This window comes from Corvus hawaiiensis, chromosome Z, assembly GCF_020740725.1.
Source record: "Corvus hawaiiensis isolate bCorHaw1 chromosome Z, bCorHaw1.pri.cur, whole genome shotgun sequence".
NCBI classification, from domain to species: domain Eukaryota; kingdom Metazoa; phylum Chordata; class Aves; order Passeriformes; family Corvidae; genus Corvus; species Corvus hawaiiensis.
Window position 1 is genome coordinate 31764070 of NC_063255.1, and position 23681 is coordinate 31787750.

Here is a 23681-nt window from a genome sequence, read left to right on the forward strand (position 1 = left end):
TGTAAGATAATCTAATTGGTCTGATGAAAAGAATCCAGCAATTTGATTTCAGCATCTAACAGCAGGTGAAACCCTTCCAGGGAAGTTACACTTGCTCTGTATTCAGCTAAGACATTTTCAAACCATCACATACCAAAATACAGACTAATTATAGTCTTTGCATAAAAGAGGAAAACTGCCCAATCTCTGTGCTTTTGTTTCATCTAATCTACGTTCATTGCACTCCTCATGCAAATGAGCACATTTGTTACAAATGGAGTAAAATTACTTTGCTAATCAACTAGTATTTTATCATCTGAGTTTCAGGCTTTAAATATCTTGTTTGTGTATACCTGTCTGCTAGCTGTGGTACAGCACATGGTATACTTTTGGTATCATGACATTCACTCTGCAAAATTCACCCTAGGGCAAGCAAGCAGGCTCCACACAAGTTTTCCACAAAATGCAAAGGAAAGTCAGACCTTTATCTGTCTATCTCTGCTGATCTGTGAGATAAGAGAGTGTTGCATGTCCCTTCAGGTAGCAGACAGCCCCCAGTCATGTCCCTACAGCATTCAGTGAAGAGGAAAAAGCTTTCATTCCCAACTCACAGTCCAAGTCTCAGGCAGGCTACGTGACACTCCTGGCTCCCTTTCTGCTGAAATGGGAATCCAGTGCAGACAGTGTCACATACCCTGACAGATGCAGCAGCATGAAGGAAAGAGGGAAGGGGTGACTCATTTCTATCCTGCACTTGTACTCAGGAATCAAAACAGGCAGCAGCTGTCCAGACTCCATCACAAGGATGCTAAGGCAGAGTTGCAGGTGTTGACCATGGCTGTAGATGAGAGCCTTCATCAAAAGCCCGGTAAAATTCTGATACTGAGGCATGTTTGTCAGATGACAGTCTCTTTAGAGTGAGTAAGGAGGAACTAGTAGGAGCTTCTTCACTTTGCATTTAAATAAGGTTGCTCCAGGACCAGGAGAATGAGCAAAGCCAGGTTTCAACACCTGTTCTTTGCCCAAAGCCCATGTGCATGGACTGGTCAAGCTGCTGTTACGTGGAATGGACACCAGCCAAGTCTTGACTGCCCAGTCCTTACAGAATCACAGAATTTTTAAGGTTGGAAGGGACCTCAGAAGATCATCCAGTCCAGCCCTGCTGCCAAAGCAGGGTCACCCTGAGCAGGTGACACAGGAACATGTCCAGGTGGGGTTTGAATGTCCCCAGAGAGGGAGAATCCATGACCTCCCTGGGCAGCCTCTTCCAGTGCTCTGCCACCCTCAATGGAAAGAAGTTCTTCCTCATGTTGAGGTGGAATTTCTTGTGTTTTGGTTATGGCCATTAATCCTTGCTCTGTTGCTGGCACCACTGAGAAGGGTCTGGCACCATCCTCTTGGCATCCGCCTTGGAGATATTTGTATGTATTGATGAGATCCCCTCTCAGTCTTCTCTTCTCTGGACTAAACAGGCCCAGCTCCTGCTCTCTCTCTCCCTCTCTCCTCTCCTAAGAGACATGCTCCAGACTCCAAACCATCTTAGTGACTCTCCACTGGACCTTCTCCAGTAGCTCCTTGTCTTTCTTGTACTGTGGAGCCCAGACCTGGACACAGCACTCCAGATGTGGCCTCACTACAGCTGAGTATGGGGGACAATCATCTCCCTTGACCTGCTGGCCACACTCTTCCCGATGCCCCCCAGGATCCCACTGGCCCTCCTGGCTGCGAGGGCGCTGCTGGCTCATGGACAGCATGTTGTCCACCAGGACCCCCAGGTCCTTCTCCGCAGCGCTGCTTTCCAGCAGGTCAGTCCCCAGCCTGTGCTGGTGCCTGGGGTTGTTCTCCCCAGGTGCAGGACCCTAAACTTGCCCCTGTTGGACCCCATTAGGTTTCCCTCTGCCCAATTCTCCAGCCTATCAAGGTCCCTCTGAGTGGCAGCAAAGCCTTCAGGTGTGTCAGCCACTCCCCCCAGTTTTGTATCAGCTGCAAACTGGCTTAGGGTTCTTTCTATCCCTTCACCCCAGTTGTTGATAAACAAGCTGAGTAAGACTGGACCCAGTATTGATCCCTGGGGAATGCCACCACTCCAGGCCTTCAACCGGCTCCCACTCTGCAGATCACAACCCTCTGAGCTCTGCCATTCAGCCAGTTCTTGATCCAGCTCACTGTCTGTTCAGCTAACCCACATTTCCTGAGCTTACCTGCAAGGATGTTATGGGAGACAGTGACAAAAGCATTGCTGAAGTCAAGGTAGCAGAGGCCTGCCCTGGGGACTTTATAATTGAAATATTGTGGATGTTTAGCCAAGAGATATGGGAACTCAAAATATCCTGTGACCTCTGTTTTGCTCCAGGTTTGATTCAAACAGGTCAGCAGTACCAAAAAGGTCACACACATTTTGTTTCCTTCTGTTCCCTTTTCTCTCCACTACCAAAACTCTCCGAGTAGGATGTTGAAATGAAAGTCTATTGGAAGTCACCTGTTGTGAATTTATATGTAGTTCCAGTCAGGGAACTGTCTTGATTATTGTGGTTGGGTTTCTCTAGTTGAGTTTTGGTTTGTTTTGGTTTTGGGTTTTTTGCTTAGTTGGTTTTTCTTTTCTTTTTAATTCCGGAGTTTTCATAAAAGGGATTCATTTTGGCTCGCTCTGAGATGCTACATGTGTTGAAAGGGTAGATGGGATTGACAGCAAAGCCCACCCTACAAAAACTACCCCACAACAGAAAAATTAATCTCAGTTGCTCCCAATAACTATGATTGTGTTTTGTCCTTGCACATCCCTTACCACAGCTATACTTTCCTTTAAGTGTTCTTCACATCCCATCAGGATATCATCTCAGTCTCAGAGCCTTGGGAAGGAGCCCCAGTGCCCTCACAGGGGTTCCCCAGGCTGCCCTCTGTGCATCCAGGCCTGCCAGGCATCAAGCTTCTAATCACACACAGCTGAGAGTGGCTCTCCACATATTAATCTTTCACACACTTCACACATCAGACTGTGCTTTGCAAACCAAAGCCGTGCCCCATGCTGCTGTTCACCAAAGGATTTATCACATGCAGGAATCTCAGTGCAAGTGCCAACACTAAGTGTTGTGCTGTGCTGTGGTCCCTGAGGCAGTGCTACCCGTTTCCCTCCCACAGTGGATCTCCACAGGGTTGCCCTGAACGCTTGTGGCAAAGCAGGAGGGAAGCCAGTACTTACGTGCTGTGGCACACTGTTGGGCAGCATTAAACAGGCAACGTTGGAGACTTTCTGCCTACACAGAGCAGAAAGGAGGTGTTCACATTCCCAGAAGCATGTCTTTGTCAGAGCTGTGGACAACAAAACCCCCGTCATAACTGTATCTCCAGCTGTGGAAATCCTCTCTATCCTCTGTCTTTTCTCAGGAGCTGCCTTGTGTTCCAGTTGTGAAAGGGAAGGACTAAGGATTTTAGTCCACTGACAAGGCCCCTCCAACATGGCTTTTGTGGAAGAACTAGGCCTTCAGTGCCACTGCCAAAAGTCCTGAGCAATGATGTGCAGGGTGAGTTCATGTGCAGCCAAGATCTAAGAAGCTGTTCACCCACTCCTAAGCCGTTTGCTGCTCTGGGCTGTTGACTCCACTCATGTCAGTCTATTAAGGATTTATTCAAAACAAAAAGCCACCCACAATACAAACAAATATTGCCTCAAAATTTCCTTTCTGTTCCCACATCTTACATTTCTCATCAGTCAAGCACCTCTGGGAGTCTACAGCCAACATGCTAGGACCGAGGCAGAACTGGAACCAGTGGATCCGTTTGTCCCTTTTCCTTTTAACTCCCACTTTTTATTTTCTCCAGAGAATAACATGTTGATTTCTACAGCCCAAGGTATGATTCAGCAGCATGTTTTCTTTAATGTGATCTTGTGCCCAGCCACTGAAAGATCTATGGACTAACCCTGCTCAACAACTGCTGTGCACCAATGGTGACAAACCAACTCGTACCAAACCAGCAAGCCTGAACAACTGCAGGCACTACACTGCTTTCCAGTGCTGTCCCTGTGACTCAATGACCCCATACAAACAGCCTTTGCAGGTCAGCAAAAGCTTAAGACCAAGAAGGGCTATCATGTGAAGTCCTTCAGCCTCCAAAGACAGCAGCTTTCAGTTTTTTTCTATTAAGAAAAGCTGAGCTCAAGTCTTCCTGTCTTGACAGATATAACCAGCTCTCAGAATAACAGGTGCAGGGTCTTCTGAGTGTTTGGAACCTCATGTCTTCCTGCTGGTGAGCAATACACCAACATGCAGTACTGGGAGCACATTTTCTGTGTAAGTGCAGCTGGGTCAGGTTCTCCATCACCAGTGGTCTTTGCAACAGACATCACCAAATACAACACATTGCAGTAGTAAAATCAGAGATCTAAAAAACGCATAGGGGATTAAATTTTTGCTATGTATAGTTCTTCTTGAGACTAAGTCTGATGCTTAAGGCCCATCTCTAGTGGCTAGCATCCGTAATTCTTCAGATGATAATGATGTCATGCAAAAACAGTGGTGCTTTGAGCAACAGATGGAACATCCCACCGAGTTACACCTTAACCTAGTACCACCTTAACCTAGTACCACACTGAAAATGTGTCCTCAGTACCCTGCAAAGGAGGGGAGGACAATGGTATTACACTGAGTGGGAGAGACAGATGCTGAAGGAACAGGGCTATTTCTCATGGCAACCCAAGCTTTTCATCAAATGTTGAGAGACAGATAACAGGTCCTTTGGGATGACCCTCTGTCCCCCATCAGGCAAAACAAATGGAATTAATGTCCACAGGCCTATTTCTCAATCTGAAAACAAAGAAACAACTTCAGAAAGTTAGTCACCTATGTGTGTCCTACCAAACATACCCAGCATGGACCTGCAGAAATCACAGCCAGGCCATAACTATCACTTCAGTCCTGATAGGCAAGCTGAACATTTTGGGGAACCATCTGAATCGTAACAGAGGAAATGGCAGAATAGGACACCTTTTGTCATCAAGTCTGGGAATCCTCAAGCTATGGAGGCACTGAAGGGCAGGTGACATTGCAACTAACGTGTAAATGCATGGCTACAGTAAATAAAACCAAAATTAAAAACAGTTTTCAGCTGTGATGTTTATCTCTTTTAAAAAAATGACACAGACATTTTCTTTTTTTGTTGGTTTATTTTTTTAATTTTTTTTTTATTATGAAATCAATTACAAAGCTTTTTTACTTCAAGAAATAACCTGTGAAATGGTCAGTAAGAAATTGCAGAGACAACTTCAAACACAACAAAACCACAGAATCCTTGCCGAACGCTGGCTGGAAGAGATCTTTGGAGCACACACAGTACAACTTCCAGCCCACAGCAGGGGGCAATTAAATGAGGTTGCTCTAATGTTGGAAGATCTCCCAGGGTGGAGGCCTGGGCCCCATCCCCACAGTAAACACTCAGGTAAGAAAAAAATCTGACCTGGAAACGTATTGTACTGCAGCTTGCGCCTGTTGCCTTTGAGGCTCTCCCCATGCCCTTCTGAGAAGAATTCACCTCCATTATCCCCATGCCTCCCCTCCTTGGAGCTGACTGCAGCCAACAGGTCTCTGATGCTTCCTCATCCCCAGGCTGAAACAAGGCACAAATCACTGTCAACTTAGGTGACAACAGACTGTTCATGATTGCACAAAGGTCAGAAGGGCAAGGACTTGCTGAGGATCTCTGCTAACCTAATTGCTCAATCAGCAAATTACAGTAATTTATTTAGATGACAATATAAATAACCACTTACTAAGCAACTGGACAATTACCCCTGGTGTGAAGTGCACCAAGATTAGTCAAAAAAAGAAACACCTCCCCCTAAGTATCTTGCAGACTCAAGGAATTTACTTCCTGAAGGAGCATAGGACTCATGGGATGCACAGGGAAAAGCACTTCAGGATTCAGTAAAACTTATGGCATGTGTTTAAGGGGATTGATGGGACATGCAAGTCATTACATAATACTTAGGGAAGAGACAAAAGGACAGGAAAAGGAAAGACCAAGATGGCTCAGAAAGGAATAAACATGGGAAAGCAGAGGAAAAAGTGGAGAAAAAGTGCTGGCTCCATATAAACAGGCCTCTAGTGTGTGTGTTTCTCTGTGTGAGTCCTTCACTTCATCACTGCTGAGTGCCTCATCCTCTCATTAAATCCTACTTTTTTGTGAGTGCATCCTCTGCGCTTGGTAGGTGTGTGTGAACAGCAGTGACCTCCAAACTGGACTCATTCGTAAGAGAAGAGGTCTGGATACCAGCAACAGAAGCTGGAAACCTCTGGGGTACCCTTGTCTGGGTGACAGCAGTAGGGCAGGCCACTGGGATCTGGGCCAGGTACTGAATAAACACATGGGGGGATGTTTTGTCCTTGAACAATGATGAGCAGGGCAATAGGATTAGGCTGTCAGGGCTGCTCAGCAGCCCATGGGCACCATCCTGCACCATCACCAGCCAGGGGCATGTGCCTAGGCTGTACTGCAGGTTGTCAGCAGCCCATTTCTCCAGTGCTCCCTCCACAGGGTGGTCCTGTTGGGGTCCCTCCCCTGCCGTGTAGCCCTGGGAGAGGGGCCCTGAGGGCACAGACACGGGGTTTCCTGCCCCTGCTCAGCCTCGTTCCCATTGGTTGGTTTGTGTTCCCTGCGCGGGCAGAAGGACCCTTGGTCCCGTGACTGGAACAGTTCCTGAGCAGAGCTCCGGCCATGCGGCTGGAGAAATAAACATCTCTGAAACAGCTAGCAAGAATCTGTCTGTCCATATATATTTCCTTTCCACGGGACTCCTGGTTTGATATATGCGTGTTGCAGGATCCCCACTGCAACAAATGGTGGAGATTTGAGAGCAGAACGATCCCCGATCCCTAAGCGACTGATTTGTGTGAGTAAACCCTGGAAACTTTGGATTCCTCTTCTTGGTTTTGCTTTGCTATTCCATATCTAAACTATGGAGGAACCGTGGGAAGACTCTTGGCTCTCAGAGCCGCATATGGACATTTATCTTAAACTTAAAATGATTCTTGAACAACGATTTGTAAATTTTAGCTTGATTCAAGCTCAAAAAGAACTGAAACACTTCCTGGCATGGTTGTTTAAGAACTTTTTCTATGTTTCTTGGGATTTAATTCTTACCAAGGGCTTTTGGAAAACCGTTTGGACACAGTTAATACTGGAGTCAAAATATATGCCGATGGAAGAATATTTTCGTGAATATTATTTAGTTACCGAGACTGTTGAGCAATGTCAGCTGTGTCCTGGCGAAGGGAATCCTGGCGCAGGGACCGTGCGGCCCAGGCCACGTGCACCGAGCGCTCTGAGAGCAGCAGCGAGGCAGTTCCCGCGCGCGGGCGGAGCCACGCGAGCCGCAGTGTCGGTGGCGGAGCGAGGCGCGGCGGGACCCGGCGGTGCCCGCCCGGTCCTGTGCAGCGCGTGGTGGAGCGAGCCCCGTGAACGCCCGACCGAGAGGGGCGGCGCGCGGGCAGCGGCTGGCGGCGATGGCGGTGGAACGGAGCCGCGCCCAGCCGAGACGCGCGCTGGAGCGGAGCGCGGGGGGGTCATCGCTCGGGGGCCCGGCCGAGATGTGGGTGCAGCGCCCGACAGCAGCAGCGAAGCTGCGACCAGAGGAGGCGACGCACGGAGAACTGAGCGGCGTGGCCCGGCCCGGCCCGCGCAGCCCCGAACGCGACCCCGGGAAGAGCGCGCAGGCACCAGCAGCCCCGAGAATTCCAACACGGGAGCGACCAAAGGAGAGAGCAAAGACGCAGCGAGACAGAAAACAGCAGCCACTAGGAAAAAGGAAAAGATCATAGTAACTAAGACCTTAGGGATAGTAAAATGGTATAATGTTAAGCAAAATTATGGTTTTATAACAAGGTGTGACAACCAGCAAGACATATTCGTGCATAGAACTGCTATTAAAAAGAATAACCCTGAAAAATGGATCCCAAGCTTGGGAGATGGAGAAGTGGTGGAATTTAATATTGTACTAGGGAGAAAAGGGTTACAAGCATCGCAGGTCACTGGGCCTGATGGTGTTTCTGTAAAAGGCAGTATATATGCAAAAAATCGTAGTCATGTTAGACAGTATCTCTATTGTAAGCCCCCCCTACAGTTTCCCTTTCCTAATCCCACCTTTCCCTTTTACCCTATGTCCTATTACCCCCAGTGTATTCCCAATCCGTTTTTTCATCCATGGTTTCCCTCACAAAACCATGCTTTTGCCAATTGTTTCCCCAAAAATCCCTTTCCAATGCCGAGTGGGGGATGAAAAGGGGGAGGGAAGAAGTTAAACCCTCTCCTGCCTCAGTTTCCCCACAAAGCATGCTCAGAGAATTCTGTCTCCCTTCTGTCAGCCCTAAGATGTTCCACAGAATCTGTTTGGACATTTAAAGACTCAGGAGGGTGGCTTGTTTTGTCTTGAAACTGTTCTTGTTATGTTTATCCAGTTGTTTTCATTCTCCTTCTATTAAAATAAAGCGGGTGAGGTGTTGGGGTCCCTCCCCTGCCGTGTAGCCCTGGGAGAGGGGCCCTGAGGGCACAGACACGGGGTTTCCCTGCCCCTGCTCAGCCTCGTTCCCATTGGTTGGTTTGTGTTCCCTGCGCGGGCAGAAGGACCCTTGGTCCCGTGACTGGAACAGTTCCTGGGCAGAGCTCCGGCCATGCGGCTGGAGAAATAAACATCTCTGAAACAGCTAGCAAGAATCTGTCTGTCCATATATATTTCCTTTCCACGGGACTCCTGGTTTGATATATGCGTGTTGCAGGATCCCCACTGCAACATGGTCCTCCCCTCCAGCATATACACCACTCCTCCTATTTTTCATTTCCAGATTTGCTCTGGTCTCTCCCCTCATCCAGCTTAAGAATGATCCCAAAGGGCTTTGTTGTAGTATCACATCACTTCTTCTCAGCCAACTAAGACTCAGACTACTGAAGTCAGAGCCCAGAGATCCAGCCCACCTTCAAGCCCACTCATCTATTAGCTCAGCGTGTTGTGGCCAAGTACACCCTGCTGAAGGCCTTGCTGAAGTTGTCCAACATGCAGTGCTCTTCCCTTCTCCCCAGAGTCTGTCATCTCTTAAGTAAAGAGATCAGGTACCAACAGGCCAGGCACAAGTTGTCCTGCAATCTCCCTCAGTCATTTTCCCTCCACCTAGTTCTTGACTAAGTCTCCCTATATATTATCTGCCTGTGGACTGAAGAGAGGCTGTTTCCCAGACTTTCCTTACTTCTGCTGGATGGTGCAATGCCAGGCTCACAAGCACCTCCTGATTACAGTCTTTCATAGTCAGGAGAGTGGGAGGCCTATAATGACACCAGCCAGCTTCTTCTCCTGCCCCACTGATCAGTGGGATCACAGCTTCTTTCCCCTCCTTCTGCTGGTGAAGCAGCCAGGGAAACCTTGATTTTTCAGAGGAAGCCCTTCATGGTAACTTGCAACGATGGCCCCTCCTCCTGCAACTATGCAGTTGTGGAGCTAAATCTTGTTTCGTTTGCAAATGCCTTATGTGAGGGATTCCAGAAACTGCGCTGACGCTTAGAGAGAAAACCACGGAGGAACAGTGGCCTACTACACATGCCCTGCCTGCTGGAAAGGCTGGGGTTCACGCTGTGGATTTTCTGCTGACTTATGTAGAGGCAAGGAAAACAGAGGCTTTTCCTCCTAGAGAGCAGAAATACAGATATCTAGTATCTGAAATACAAATAGATTTAATAATTTTTTCTTAAACATGAATTCATTTACAAGAATGAAGCTCAAGTTTCACCACTGCGAATCTGTGGGACCATACTGGACATAGTTACAAGCTTTGAGCTGTGCTGACTGATGGTGATCTAGCGAAATCTAGCAGAGCAGGCTGTAGACCACAGTAACTGGATGAACCTGTCTCTGACCCACCATGAAGGTGCTGAGCAGAAATATTTAACATGGCAAAACTTTATCCAAAGAGAGAAAACATCCCTGCTCAGAAGGTATTTAAGGACGAGTTTGTGCCCGTGCGCATGGCACTACCGAGGAAGCTGCAGCCCAGGCTGATCCCACACTGGAGCAGGGACTACAGATGACTTGGACAGAAGAAACTGGTATGCTCAGAATTGCAAAAAACATCCCCAGTACCATTCCTGCTTCCCACGTCACTTGTCTCCTTGTCTGAGGGTTTGAAACATGCTAAACATGACAAGAAGTGAGGTGGAACAACTAACTAGTGAGATAAGAATTTGTGTTCAGCATTTGCTTTCTCTGTACATTCAGATCAAATGCCAAAATTTTATGTAGATTTAAAATAAAATTATTGTAACATAATCCCCCAGTTAAAGCCTATTTGCCTGCAGCAAGAACTAATTCATTTCTTCACTGCTTCAGCTTTGCAATGCTACAGCCCATAAGCTCATGAAGCTAAAGTATTATTTCATTGCCTACACCCAAGGGGAAAGGGTGAAAAAGAATAAAAATGTCGATTCTGAAGTTGAAAGCACCATGTTTCTTTCACATATCATGCAAACTCATGAGTCTCCTTGAGACAGACATGCAGTCTCTTCTTCTTCCTTCCTTTCCTGGTCTTGAAGACCTAAATAACAGGTTTCCCAAGCCATTTATTTTATCCTGGATCCAATCTGGACATCTTTCAACTTCAGAGGAGAAGGGGGACACTGATTATTTAACTAAGTAATCTGAAAAAATGCAATTTTAATACACACACAGTAGTTTAGATTCCACTATTGGATAAAAGAGATATACTAGAAGAAAGAAAACAAAAAAAAACCAAAAACCAAAACAAAACAAAAAAAACCCAAAACACACACAAAAAAAAACCAAATCAGAAGGAAGGAATAAAGGATCTTGTGAATGTCATCCCACATTCATTTAGGATACTCTATACCACAAGCAACTTCTGCTCTATTCCTTCCACCTCTTTATTAGCACCCTTTCTCTCTGACTCAAATATCTTATAAGCACACTCTGTATGAATTATAGGGAGGACTGCTTACAAATTAACCATGTAAGTAAACAGAGAATATGTTGACAATGCCAACACAGCTGCTAGCCAGCAGGTAACCAAAAAAATACTGAGAACTGTGAAAATGGTAGATGCACATTCACAAACACAAACTGCTTTAAATAACCATAGTTGGCAGTAAAAAGTGATTTATTAAAAGTATTTAATTTTCAATCTTCCAGCAGGTCACAGTAAATGACATTAAGATCCAGTAATCTCTCCTTCAGGTAAAGAGCAATATGTTGCCAGTGTATTGAAAATTTTGGTTGTTTTATAGCTGAAAAAATATTTCATTATTAGTAATCAAGATGGAGTATTATTAATGTATAAAAACTAAAGGACTACATTTTGAGATTTCCATTGTCTGAAACATGAAACAAAAAGTGCACCAGTAAATTTAACAACTGTTCTGTCAGCTATATAGGTCTTGAAAGCTTTATTTTTTCATATTTATAACAAAATTTAAAAGTTCTCTGTATGCTTCTCTTCTGATATACCTTGAACACATTTAGACTAACTCATATTAGCTCCTAACATGGACAAAACTATCAGGCAAAAAAACCCCACATGAATACTGATAGTATAGTCATTAACATGTATCTTCTTGACAGAAGCAAGGAAAACAACATTGTTAGAACTTAATTACAGCATTCAAGTGAGATGGCTAGACAGGTCACTAGGGGGATGGTGATGCAAACTGCAAACACACCTTTTGCACCTTTTATTCTGCTGGTAACTTAGTCCATTAAACTGTTTTCCTCTTCACTGCTCACAACCCTCTACCCATGTGTGGAAAACATGATCAAATGTTCAACGTGGCTGCCACCGACCTGATTTATCATTTATACATTGATAAGAAGAAACAACATTTTAGCAGTGAATGGACTTCATAGAAGATTCATTACTCTGTTAGACAATAAGTGTTTCTTATTCAGTGTCTGAAGTGCAGATCGAAATCCATTACACAAAATGACTGCACTCGTCTTACAAAGAAAATGCTGCTTTTAAATAGAAATGCTTGCTGCCTATGCAAAACAAACAAAATCTTTTACCTGGGACGTGTGTACAATAATAATTTAATAATAATTTCAATGCATCCATTAGAAAGAAAACAAACACAAAAACCCCCTGAGGCTAACAGATTCAGGATCTTGCGAACAGCACCGAGAAATCCTGTACATTTTTAGGATTCTGTAGTCTAAGAAGGTAAAAAAAATGTATGCACAAAAGATTTTTTCTGTGCCCATGAGGGACTGGTCTGTATTTATATTAAGATGTATATTTTTAAATTCAAAACATGTAATATCACCATTCTGTTATTTGGAGAGTGCTATAATGCCAGCTGCAGAACAAAAGGTATCAATGAAAAAACAGTTTATTTCAATTCAACACTTTAGCAAACTCAGTTTTAACACAGGACAGACCTTTCAAATCCTGATCTTGACTAAAATAAACAACCCTTTTAACAATTTACTCTTCAAAATCTGCACAACAATTTAAAGCTGGTATTTTCCTTCTTCCATTCCAGTGGCACACTGGACATTGCAATGCAGAACCACATACCACACACTTATCGTCAGTCTTGCACTCTGTAGGAGTGGTTCTGATCCATTGCTGTGAAGAACAGGCAGACAGCAGCTGTGATGAACACATGCACTCCCTCATACAGCAGCTTTGGCGAGAAGACGCTCCATATGAACAGGTGGTAGCGCAGACCTGTTACCAAAACAACGTAGATGGCAACTGGAATTGAACGCATTAGGGCGTAGCAGAAACAGCCATGACCCACTGCTGCAGGATTCCTGGTAACAAAAACAGAGGAGTTCATTCTCAGGCAAACTCAGAAAAGACATTGGAGTTCCCCCACTCTTTAGCATTATTTCACAACACAAAGAGTATTCAGAGATCTCCACTTTGTGTTAGAAAACTGAATGTTAATGCAACAATGAACTAAGTAAGTTTGTTCTTGTCACCTCTATATATCCTAGAATGTGTATGTCGGTGTAAGCATAGCAACTGTCATTGCAATAAAGGTGCCCCCAGTAGTTCACTTCACACTTCAATTGTTCTGTGCTTTAATATATTTTATTCTAATTGTCAAAGTCTCTATTAAGCAGTTTCTAGACAGCTTTGTCTCCTGTTGGCCTTACAGTGCCTTTCCAGAGAACCTGAATGGTAAGAGGAAGAGAGGACTTCAATACTCTTCACAAAGCTTCCTAGCCCATTCAACAGATAATCAGAGGGAGTCTGCAACCCCCTTGTAAAGAGCATAAAATTTGTCAGAGTACACTGCTGTCCATAGCCAGCAACACTGTACAAAACAACATAGAAATGGTGCTATTGGAAAACTTTGCAAAGCTAACTAACATAATATTCTCCAAAGAATACCATATTCTCAGGCTCACAGGAGTGATACACTGCATTTCTGTCACAGCCACTTAGCTTAGCTGGGTCCACTGCATCCCAAGAAATGTCAGCCCCACATGTAACCTACATGGTCCAAATTTGCCACACTTTTTTATTTTGGTGGGTGACAAGAATCAGGTGAAACTGGAAGTGAAAAGGTTTTCTGCACTTTGATTGTCCTCCCTCTCCTGAGGCACCAACTTGAAGCAATGATGCTGGGTTGGCACCTGTTCAATTTCCCCAAAATTCATGTGCAGAGACTAATTTACACCAAATTCAGATGTTTACCCCTTCAAACAAAAGGAAGGAAAAAACTGTTTCACTGGAATAATAAGCAGAACATTTTCCTCTCCCATCAAAATATTTTACATCATCAGTTCCCAAAAGAACACACTGGCAAAGAGTGGAACTGTTTAACAGTGAAATCCTGATCTGAGAATCTGTTCTGCTCCTCCCAGTTTTTAATACTAATCTTGTTCCAAGTAATAAAAATTTAACATGGCTAGCACTTCTGCAAGATGTTAATTAGTCACTTATGACTAAGTAAGCTACAGAATGCAGTATTTTACATAAACCACTAAACTTCTTACTCTTTGAATAAAAATAACTGGGATACAGCCCTATTTTCCAGCAAAGTCAAGATTTAAATTACCAAGGCTTTCAGTAGAAGGAAGAACAGGTCATGAAAGCAGAGTTACAAAATCAAGAACAGCAGGCATGAATGACTGAAAAACATACATTCAGTTCACAGAAAACTATCTCCCTTGCTGCTTAGCCAAGGAAACTGAGACATGGGACTGAACTAGACTGCTTCCTGCTTCTGCATAACTATCTTAATCGTCAGTGAACTTGTATAAATAACCAGCTTTATGTTTAATAACTGAGTCTGTTGGCAAGGATTAAACAAAGTGAAGTTCACTCAGTCTTAGCTGTTTTCATGCTGGTAACGAGTAAAAATAGTATTTGTAGTAAAAATAGTATTTGTAATAGTCAGATGACCACTGAATAAAGATAGGAAATGGCTTTTCCATCAGACAAACAGGCATTTTTTAAACCATTTTCTAGAGTTAAAAAATGCACTTGATAGACCACATAGATGAATCCCCAGGTCAATGATACAATTCCTTCTGTATTCTGGTATCATAAAAATAGCTAACTGTTTTTACTTATAAGGTACCTTTACTTACAAAAGCTCTCAGTACTCACCTCAGCTCTCAAGATAACATCACACCTACCCTTCAGAGGGAAAACCTGGGCAGTTTCACAGTATAATGCAGTGGTGCAATTTAGAGAAGGCAACAAAAGCACACTGTATCCACAAAGTTAAACTGTTAGTGGGACTCAACAGCAGAGTAATTGGGTTTATTTCAGAGCTGGTGAAAGCGTTCACACATGCATTGCTGCAGACAGATCACTGGAATGACTGAGCACAAGCAGTTAGATCTATTTGGCCATTCTGATCCTAAAGCAACAACTTAACTCTTCAAGCACATCATCATTCTTTCCTCTTGCTTCGTCCAGGGACAAAATTTGAACAGCTAAGAATTATGCCTTTGTGTGCTCCTTCTCCTCATCCCACAGACACAGTAACCACAGCATCTCCAGGCCACACGGCAGGCAGCAGCCAGGGATCAGGCAGCTACCGATAACATGACCATGACAATCCGAGTTATTCCAAATGAATTCATCAGGAGAACAGAGAAGGCTGGATGTGGGATGCCACTCATGAATCCTAACATTTATGATCTGGATCAGCCAGTAATGAATAACCTTGCAAACTCTCAGTGCTGTTTCAATTAAAATAATGGAAGACTACAGGATACATCTAAAGTATCAACCTGTAACTAGTCCATACTGAACTGTCTCTTCAGCAATTAATACCTTTCATTATTTAAAGGAGAAGAGCATAGAGAGATATAAACTGCGCACACTACCTCCATGTTCTGACAACACCAGCCCACTACGAAGGCTCCTGCACAATGCACGAGTAACAAAAAGGAATATTCAGCCTCTAACATTCAGCTCATTTAGGAAGTTAGCTTTATGGGGACTTGAAAGAGAAATCCATATGTGTTACAGCTGACAAAGCATATCCAAACTTCATGTGAGATACAGGAAAAAACAATGTCTTTGGAGACTTCTGAAGCAAAGAACACTACAGACACAAATCATGAAACATGATGTAATTAGAATGCAAACATTAAGCACGGCCTAGAGAACATACTGGCTTTAAACAAAAACTGCCTCTTTTAATGGAAGATATTTAATATGTACAAAACTATGGCCCAGAAGCTGCTACATTAATAGGTTTGCTGCTTCTTTGGATATCCTAAACCCTAACTGTCGATGTTTTGTCAACAAATCTTTCACCTCTCAATCCATCTCTAAGGTGCCGCTAAAATGAGTAAATACAAGGCTTGCAAAATGAAAAATTATGATGCAGAAAGAAAGAAAGAAAGAAAGAAAGAAAGAAAACTCTTTTCTTGTGAAAACATGTCTCCTAGTTATATAGGATACTTGGCAGCTGATGGCAACAAGTTTTGTAGCTTAAAAATCAAGGAAAAAATCTCCACAGACAGCCCTACAAGTGCATCCATGCGGATTTTAAAATACACTAGTTTACAGTGTTCCAACCCTTCTTCCAACACACCATATCAAATAAACAGTTTAGAAATATGCAAGTATATGAGGGAGGAATACCCCAGTATTGTCACTTTCCTAGGTTGGAGGAGGAGGGTCATGTCTGGAGGGTTTCAGTATGAGAAGTGCTGAATCCTTTCAATGCAAGTTACCCTCCAGCATTTTTGCCCTTCCATCCCCCCTTTTCTAGATGAATATCACTGCCTAAGTTATCTCCTACTGGAGATACTGAATTTGCCTAATTGAAGGCAATTTTTACCGTATTAACATTTTCTACAGTATTAAGCATCACTTTTTTTTCCTAGGCATTCTGCAGTTTCAAAGATCTCCCTGTTTAGTGCCCTCTGAAAAATACTTGGCATTTTGGTCATCTGCCCTATATATACTTATGAAGGGTTGCACTCAGAAACAAACTCTGTAGCACACCAAATGTTTCCAACATCTTAAGAGTATCTGCAATGTGTAAGAAATTTCTCTCATCTAAGCAAATATCAATCAGTTCAGCAGCAACAATAAATTTGCTATGTCTCTCCCACATGTCCCACTCTCACCTAGTATAATTCTACAATACTATTTTAGATTATAGAATGCAATCCTGGATTGTCATGGAAAAACACTATATTTTTAGCAGTTTCAAGGGAATCAACAGTCCTCTGGAAATTTACATAATCAACTCTGGTAGAGATTACCAATCAGAACAACATTTATAATGCTATGAAGTCACAATTTTTGTCACCACACCCTATCAATGGATAGACGCCAAAAATGGTGGTTGCCAGCAAGATAAAAGGGCTGTAAAGTATATTCTGTTACCATGGAAATTATGGAACTTGGGGATGACTGATTTTTCTCTGCCCTCTCCATTCTCTCTCCCAGTAAGAAAGGCAGAGAAGGTACAACTACCCAAGCAAGGTCGTGTCTGTGGCAGTTAAGTTATTGGGGACTGTAGCCCATGTGGACTGCAGGAAGGGTTCAGCAGGTTCTCACAAAGATTTAGCTGTAAAAAGCTATTAGGACTTGCAACTTTAATTCTCTTCATTTCAGCACCAAGAGTAGGAAAAATAGAATTGTATCAATGTTTTTTCCTGTTCTCACTGCTGGCATAATCAGTTGCACTGTGGGCTTCATGTCAGCAAAATAAGCTAAAAAAGCCATCCTAACATGAAAAACACAAATCTTAAGTACTTCAAAGCCCAGCATTGGGCAATTTTTTGTGAGTACTCTTCCAAAATTCACTTAACACTTCCGAAGTCTTCCAGTAGGAAAAAAACCCAAAGCATTTTACACTGGTGTCATACATGCAAGGAGTAACAAGGAAATTTATAGCTTGATTTTCTGTTAAGGTGCATCTGCAGGCTTTCCTGCCCATCTTTGTAAACAAACAGTTATTCTTCATGATCATAGCTAAAGGGGTAAAGAAAAATTGCATCCAACAATTGTTACTGACAGATGGGATCTGAAGAAATTTAACACAGACTGTTAGTGTCCACGTTATTCAATTAAATTCAGACTTAACAGGTTAAAATATACCAGTATAACAAGACACATCGACAGTGACACAAGGCATTTCTAGAAAGATGAAGCACAATTTTTAAAGTACGGGTAGGAAACTGGCCAACAAGGCCACAAAGGGTGGTGATCTGTGTTTTTTACTCATTGTGGCACCCAGTCACAGGTGTAGGGTCCCACAGTGAATGTTACTGAACCCCAAACTGCTCAACATTTCCATAAATTATCTAGATGGTAGGACTGAAAGCACCTCCACTGATGTGCTGTTGACACTAAACTGGGTGTCAAGGTAGAGACATCAGAAGCTGTCTTACAGTGAGATCTGGTCAGGCTACCGAGACCTGTATGAAGCTTAACAAAGACAAATGCAAAGTCTTACACCTGGTCACAATGTCCGAAGGGCCCAGTAGGAGGCCTAGGATGCATGTGGCTGCGGAACAGTGTTGCTGAAAGAGACCTGGGGGTATTGGGGGACAACAAGCTAAACGTGAGTCAGCAGAGCACTGCTGCAGCAACAGGTATCATGTTGAGGCTGCATCCTCAGGGGCATGACTAGCAGGGAGAGATGTGATTATCCCACTCTATTGAGTGCTTGTTGGGCCATGCCTGTAGTACTATGTTCAGTTCTGGTCCCCACCCTTCCAAAAAGACATGGACAGGCTGGAGAGGCTCTCAAGAAGGACTGGAGAGGATGAAAGAGCTCTGGTAAGACTGTAGGAGTTAAGTCTCTTCTTCATGGAGAAGGCTCAGAGAGACTTCATCACAGCATTCCAGTACTTAAGTACTTAAAGATGGCTACAAAGGATAGAGGTGCTCTCCTCACCAGGTAGTACATGGAGAAAACACAGGGCAATGGGTAAAGTTGCACTGGGAGAGGTTTCAGTGTAAGAAAGACATGTTCTAGAGTGAGAACAATCAAATCACTGATACAATCTTGCCAGGGATGTGGTAGAGTCCTCATCACTGCAGATTTTCAAGAAAAGACTGGACAGCATGCTAGATGATCTCATGGAGGCTCCTGCTCCCAGAAAAGGTTGAACCAGATGCTCTTTTAAGGGCATCTCCAACCTGGGGTGCCTTCTTTGGTTCTGTGAAGCAATGCTCACTTTTCTGCACTGAGGGCAGAGTCAATTCTTTCTTGTATTTTTCCACTACAGTAACTATTTTTAAACTTGCGACTTAAATAAAATAACAGCTCTCTCCTCAAATTACTCCTGCCATCCCAGTAACACATACATTCAAGAAGAATTTGTTAACTTCAAGAAAAGGTGTGAGAAAAGATAGAAAAATCCTAGAAAAATGCAGAAGGACAGTATCTCATGTACAGTCCTATCCACAGCTACCAGAACCAAGCAGTCAGTTACGTTGGCCATACAGCAGAGGAGAAAGAAAACTAATGGTGAAAAAGGAAAAAACTGTAATAATACTAGGACTAGGCCAATACCAGCAAAAGTACAGGTTACATCTAGAAACATTGCTACAATAAAGAAGTATGTAAGCAAAAGCCTACAAATATGACCCTCTCCTTCCAGAAGTGTTCTTCTGAATAACTCTGCTTCTGCTTGAGCAGCAGCATAAACCACTCAGAGTCCAACATCATCATGCAGCTCTTGCTAATTTAAGAGGGGAAACAAAGTTGGTACTATGCTCCAATCTGTGTCAGAATAAAGAGGAAGGAATATGCAAGTACTGAAGAGAAAGGGGGTAATTTCTTCAGTGCACTGTGTATACTTCATGCATTGTATCAGAATATTGCTCCCAACTTTCTTCACAGCTTTTTCTAGCACAATGCACAGCACATTCATCTTCAGAGACTCTATTCCTTGTGGTGCAATGAGATATCTTCCAGGATTACACAGGAATACTCTTACTAAGCCCAAGCATAGCATCATACACACTTTTTACTTTGGTAAGTTTATAGGAGTGTTGGACTTCTTAGTAATTCAGCTTTGTGCAAATTACTTTTAAGAACAATACTCAATTAGGATAAAGACTGGAGAGCCCCACGTACTTTCTCCTGAAGACAAAATGGATTCCAGCATGACCTGTAAACCCATACCCTAAGATCTGTGCAAAGGATGAGATGACGCTAACACCATTACGCATAAAAGGAACAGTAAACAAAAATGGTTTCATCTCGGGAAGTAATTAATCGCAAGACCGATCTGATTTTTGATGAAGATACCTTGATTTAGTAGCTGCAGACCCTCTTCCTCCCTGGACTCTAGCTGAGAAGACAGAAAAATCAGCAAAGGATTTTTTATGCCATAGTTTTGGTGATACTGTAATTGTAATCCTGGCTCTGAGACAGAAAACGTAAAGCAGACAGGATACAACTTTCAGAAGACTGCAGATGTTAATTTGCACTTTGAGTAAGGGGACGGACAGACGGACGGACGGACGGAAGGAAGGAAGGAAGGGAAAGAATGGAAAAGAGGCTAATACAAAGGTGGAAAGAATGTGCATGAAGGAAACTACACATGCAATGGAAGTAAGATAAGGAAAGTGGAGAAACTGGGCAAGTGAGAGGGTGGGGAAGAGCACTGGAGGGAGAGAGGGGAAGTTAGATGAGCAAAGGTTGGCATGAGAGGGAGATGACGTGGAGGTGAGGTGGAGAAAGAAGGGAGTGCAGAAAAAAGGGAGAGAGGGACAGATAGGAAGAGAGTGAGGTAAGGAAAAGAATGGATGGCTGTGGGTGACATGACAATGAGTAGAGGGAGTGTGAGAGCAATGAGGGGACTAAGGGGAAAGGAGGAGAGGAGGAGAGAAAACGGGATTGAAAAAGAAGGCACTAAAGAGGAAGATACAAAGGTGTAGTGGAACAGAAATGGCAGAAGGAGCAAGCAAAGACAACAAGATATGCAAAGGAAAGAAGGAAAGTGAGAATGAGAATTTCAGAGACTTGGAAAGGAGCATGTGGGATAGACAGACTGACTGAGATCCAAAGAAACATAAACAGAAGCAGGGCAAAGAAAGCCAGAGTGGAATTGGGAGAGAAAAAAGATCAGACAGAAAAGAGTGAGAAAGGAATAAAGTCAATCAGGCAGAGGGGAAGAAAAGCAAAGGTAAGAGAGCAAGCAAGGTGGAAAGGAGAGTAAGAGGGAAAGGGCAAGCATAGGCAGAGACTGACAGGGGGGAAACAAGAGTGAAGGACACAGAAAAGAGGTAGCAGGTAAGATGGCAAGCATGACATGAGGTAAAGAAGGAAAGTTGCATGAGGGAGACATAAAAATGCCCAGAACAGCAAGAAATAGAAGCAAAAGAGGATGTGCACAGGAGAGAGGAAAGCCCTCACATGCAAGAAGAGGCAAAGAGCTTGACAAAAAGAAGAAAGAGGCACAACAGAGAGGGAGCACAAGAAAGAAAAAGAGGAAAAGTGCATGTAAGAGAAAGGGACAGCATGTGTATGTGCAAGAAAGTGCTCAAAATTAATGAAAAGAACACACAAGAGAGCAGAATTACACAAAATCTGTAAGAAACTATAAAGCAGACACAAGAGAGTCAGAGAGAGCATGCATAAGGGGGGAACAATGCAAGACAGAAAGTACAAGAGGTAAACATGAGATACAAGGAAACTGACACAGAGGAAGCATGTAAGAAGGGAAAGTGAGACTGTTAACAAAAGAAAGTGGAAGGCAGACAAAAAGTGAGACATCTGGCATGTAACACATGCGAAGTACAGGGGAAGGTGCAGACAGAGCAGGGAAACAGGCAAAGGAAAAAGGGAAAGCATGATGAGACAGCAATTGTAATAAGGCATGTGACAGAGAAAGGATAAATGTGCCTTAGAGAAAGAAATCATAAGAAGAAAGTGCAGGAAAGCACATCAATGAGCAAGCGATGGTGCAGGAGAGAGGACATGTATTGTGTGCCAAGGAGGAAGGAAAAGCTCACACCTTAAAGGAATCCTGCATGACAGAAAAGTGGTTAGAAGAGAGAAAGCGGAAAAGAGAAATCAAGAAATTATTGGAAAGTGTCAAGAGGGTCTGAGAGAGGAAGAGATGCACAGGACAGAGGTAAAGCACATAAGAGAGGACAGGAAACCTTTCATTACAGGAAAGTAGAGAAAGCATGCAACAGGGACTGAAATAGGATCAGACAGACATTGAATCAAGAAGGAAACTATGTGAGAGGGGAAATAGGCACAAGAGGGGAACATATGTTGAATGAGAGACACCAAGAGAACGCAAAAGTGATAAATATCCACAGGAGAGACAAGCGAGGCTTGAGCAAACAAGGTAAAGTGTGTATGAGAAAGTGAAAGAGCCTATCAGAGAGGGAATGTGCACGATAGAGCAAGAAACCGAGGAAGGGAAGGCACATGAGAGAAGTATGAAAAGTATGAGGGAAGATGAAAAACATCAGGGAAAAAGAGGGAAAGCATACCAGCATACTGAATGTGTCTGTGGGTGTGTGCATATGGGGAAGCAAGAGAGAAAATGAGAGTGTGCACAAGAGAGAGGAAAGGTGCAACGGAAAGAATGAAATGGTGTCAGAGGGGAAAGGCGGGGGGAAATGGATGAAAAAATGAGAGGGAATTTATGTATAGAAAAAACAAGATATTTTTATTAGGAATACACATGTGGAAGATCACAAGCATGTGACAGAACAGGAAAGTACACAAGTGAGAGGGAAAGTTACCAAGTCAGCACAGGGAGGAAGGAAAACAGCTGCATAAGGGAGGGAAACTATGCCCAAGAGAGGGAAAGTAAAAGCGAGAGGATAAAAATAATCAATAGAGAGAAAGCAGAAGGCTGTGAGGTGGAGAAAGTGTACCAAAGAGGAAAATACATGCAGAAGAAGGGGGACGTGCTATAGAGAGAGAAGAAAGGCATGGATGCAAGGGAGTGGAAACTTGAGAGATGAGGAAACCAACAACAGAGTATGAGGCAAAGAGGGAGTGGAAGTATAAACAAGGGAGAAAAGTGTACAAGGGCATGGAAGGAAAACTGCAGTAGACAAAAGGAAAAGTACCTGCAACAAAGTAAAGGCATGAGAGAGGGAGTATTCTAGGAACTGAAAACATTAACTAAAAGGAAAGCATAAAAAATAAACAGGGATGGAATGTGTAAAAGAGGGACAGAAGGCACAAGGAAAGAGGAGAAGAGGGGAAGTGAAAGAGCAAGTGAAAGCATGGGGAAGAAAGGGGCAGTGGGCATGAACTTAGAAAAGTACAAGCAAGAGAGATTGGGATATTGTTCAATCGAAACTAAACATGGTAAAGGGAAAGCATTAAAGACAATGAAGCATAAAAGAGAAACAAAATGTGTGAGAGAACCCACAAGAAAAGGAAAAAAAAAAGTAATGAGTGCAGTAGTGATAAGGAAGAGCATATGCAGAACAGTAGGAGCCAAGGAAAGCATGGTAGAAGGGGAAGCCCTGTGAGGCAAGTGCGAGAACGCAAGCAAGCGATAGAGGGAAGTGTGTGAAAAAGTAAAAGAGGGTAAGAGTGTGAGAAATGTCTAATAGGGGGAGCCAAAGGTACAGTGGGTGGGAGGGAAAGGATGTCCAGAGGGGGGTGAAGGGAGTGCAAGGGAGAGGGAAAGACCCGAAGACAGACAGACGGGGAAGGAGCATGTGGGTGTGACAGAACCTGTGTATGCCAGTGAGTGCCAAGGTGCGTGAGAGGCAAGAGTAGGGAAGCAAGAGAGGGAGTGTTACGGCAAGTTTTGGAGGGGAAGTGAGGGGGCATCAAGATGAATAAAATTGTGGAGGAGAGGAACACAAAGAGAGAGGGAACTAGCAAGCAGACAGTGAGAGGAGTGCTACTGAGTGAGAGACACACAGGAAGCACAACCAAGAGTGACAGCATGTGCAGGGGGTAAAGTGCAAGTGAGTTACATGAAGCACGCAAGGGAAAAAACTACAAGATGGCAAAGTGAGAGAGCATGGTAGGGGGAAGAGTGTGGGAAAGATGGGGAAAAACAGGAAAGCATGTGAGAGAGGGAAGGAAAACAGGAGGATGAGAAAGAAATAAAGAAGGGAGAAGAGGAAGCAAGTAGAGATAATAAAAGATCAAAAGAGGCAGCATGAGAGAAAGGGAGGAAAGGAGGACAGGAAATTGAGAGTATGAGTAAGAGAGGAAGTGCAAGCAGAAGAGAGGAGAACTGTGTGCCTTGTACAGCAATGCAAGAAAGCGGGGCAGCAGAA

General features: G+C 43.6%; 1 protein-coding gene across 4 annotated transcripts in view; it reads right to left on the bottom strand.

Moving 5' to 3' along the window:
* Positions 1-11108: 11108 nt before the first annotated feature.
* PIGG (phosphatidylinositol glycan anchor biosynthesis class G) overlaps positions 11109-23681 on the bottom strand; it is an 85678-nt gene continuing 73105 nt past the window's right edge. For 3 of the 4 annotated variants that reach the window (XM_048290776.1, XM_048290774.1, XM_048290779.1), the window contains one exon: positions 11109-12778. In XM_048290776.1, the coding sequence (XP_048146733.1) occupies positions 12638-12778 (141 nt within the window). In that variant the 3' untranslated portion in view covers positions 11109-12637. The remainder of the gene's footprint in view (positions 12779-23681) is intronic. The other variant, XM_048290775.1, reaches the window with a different exon arrangement.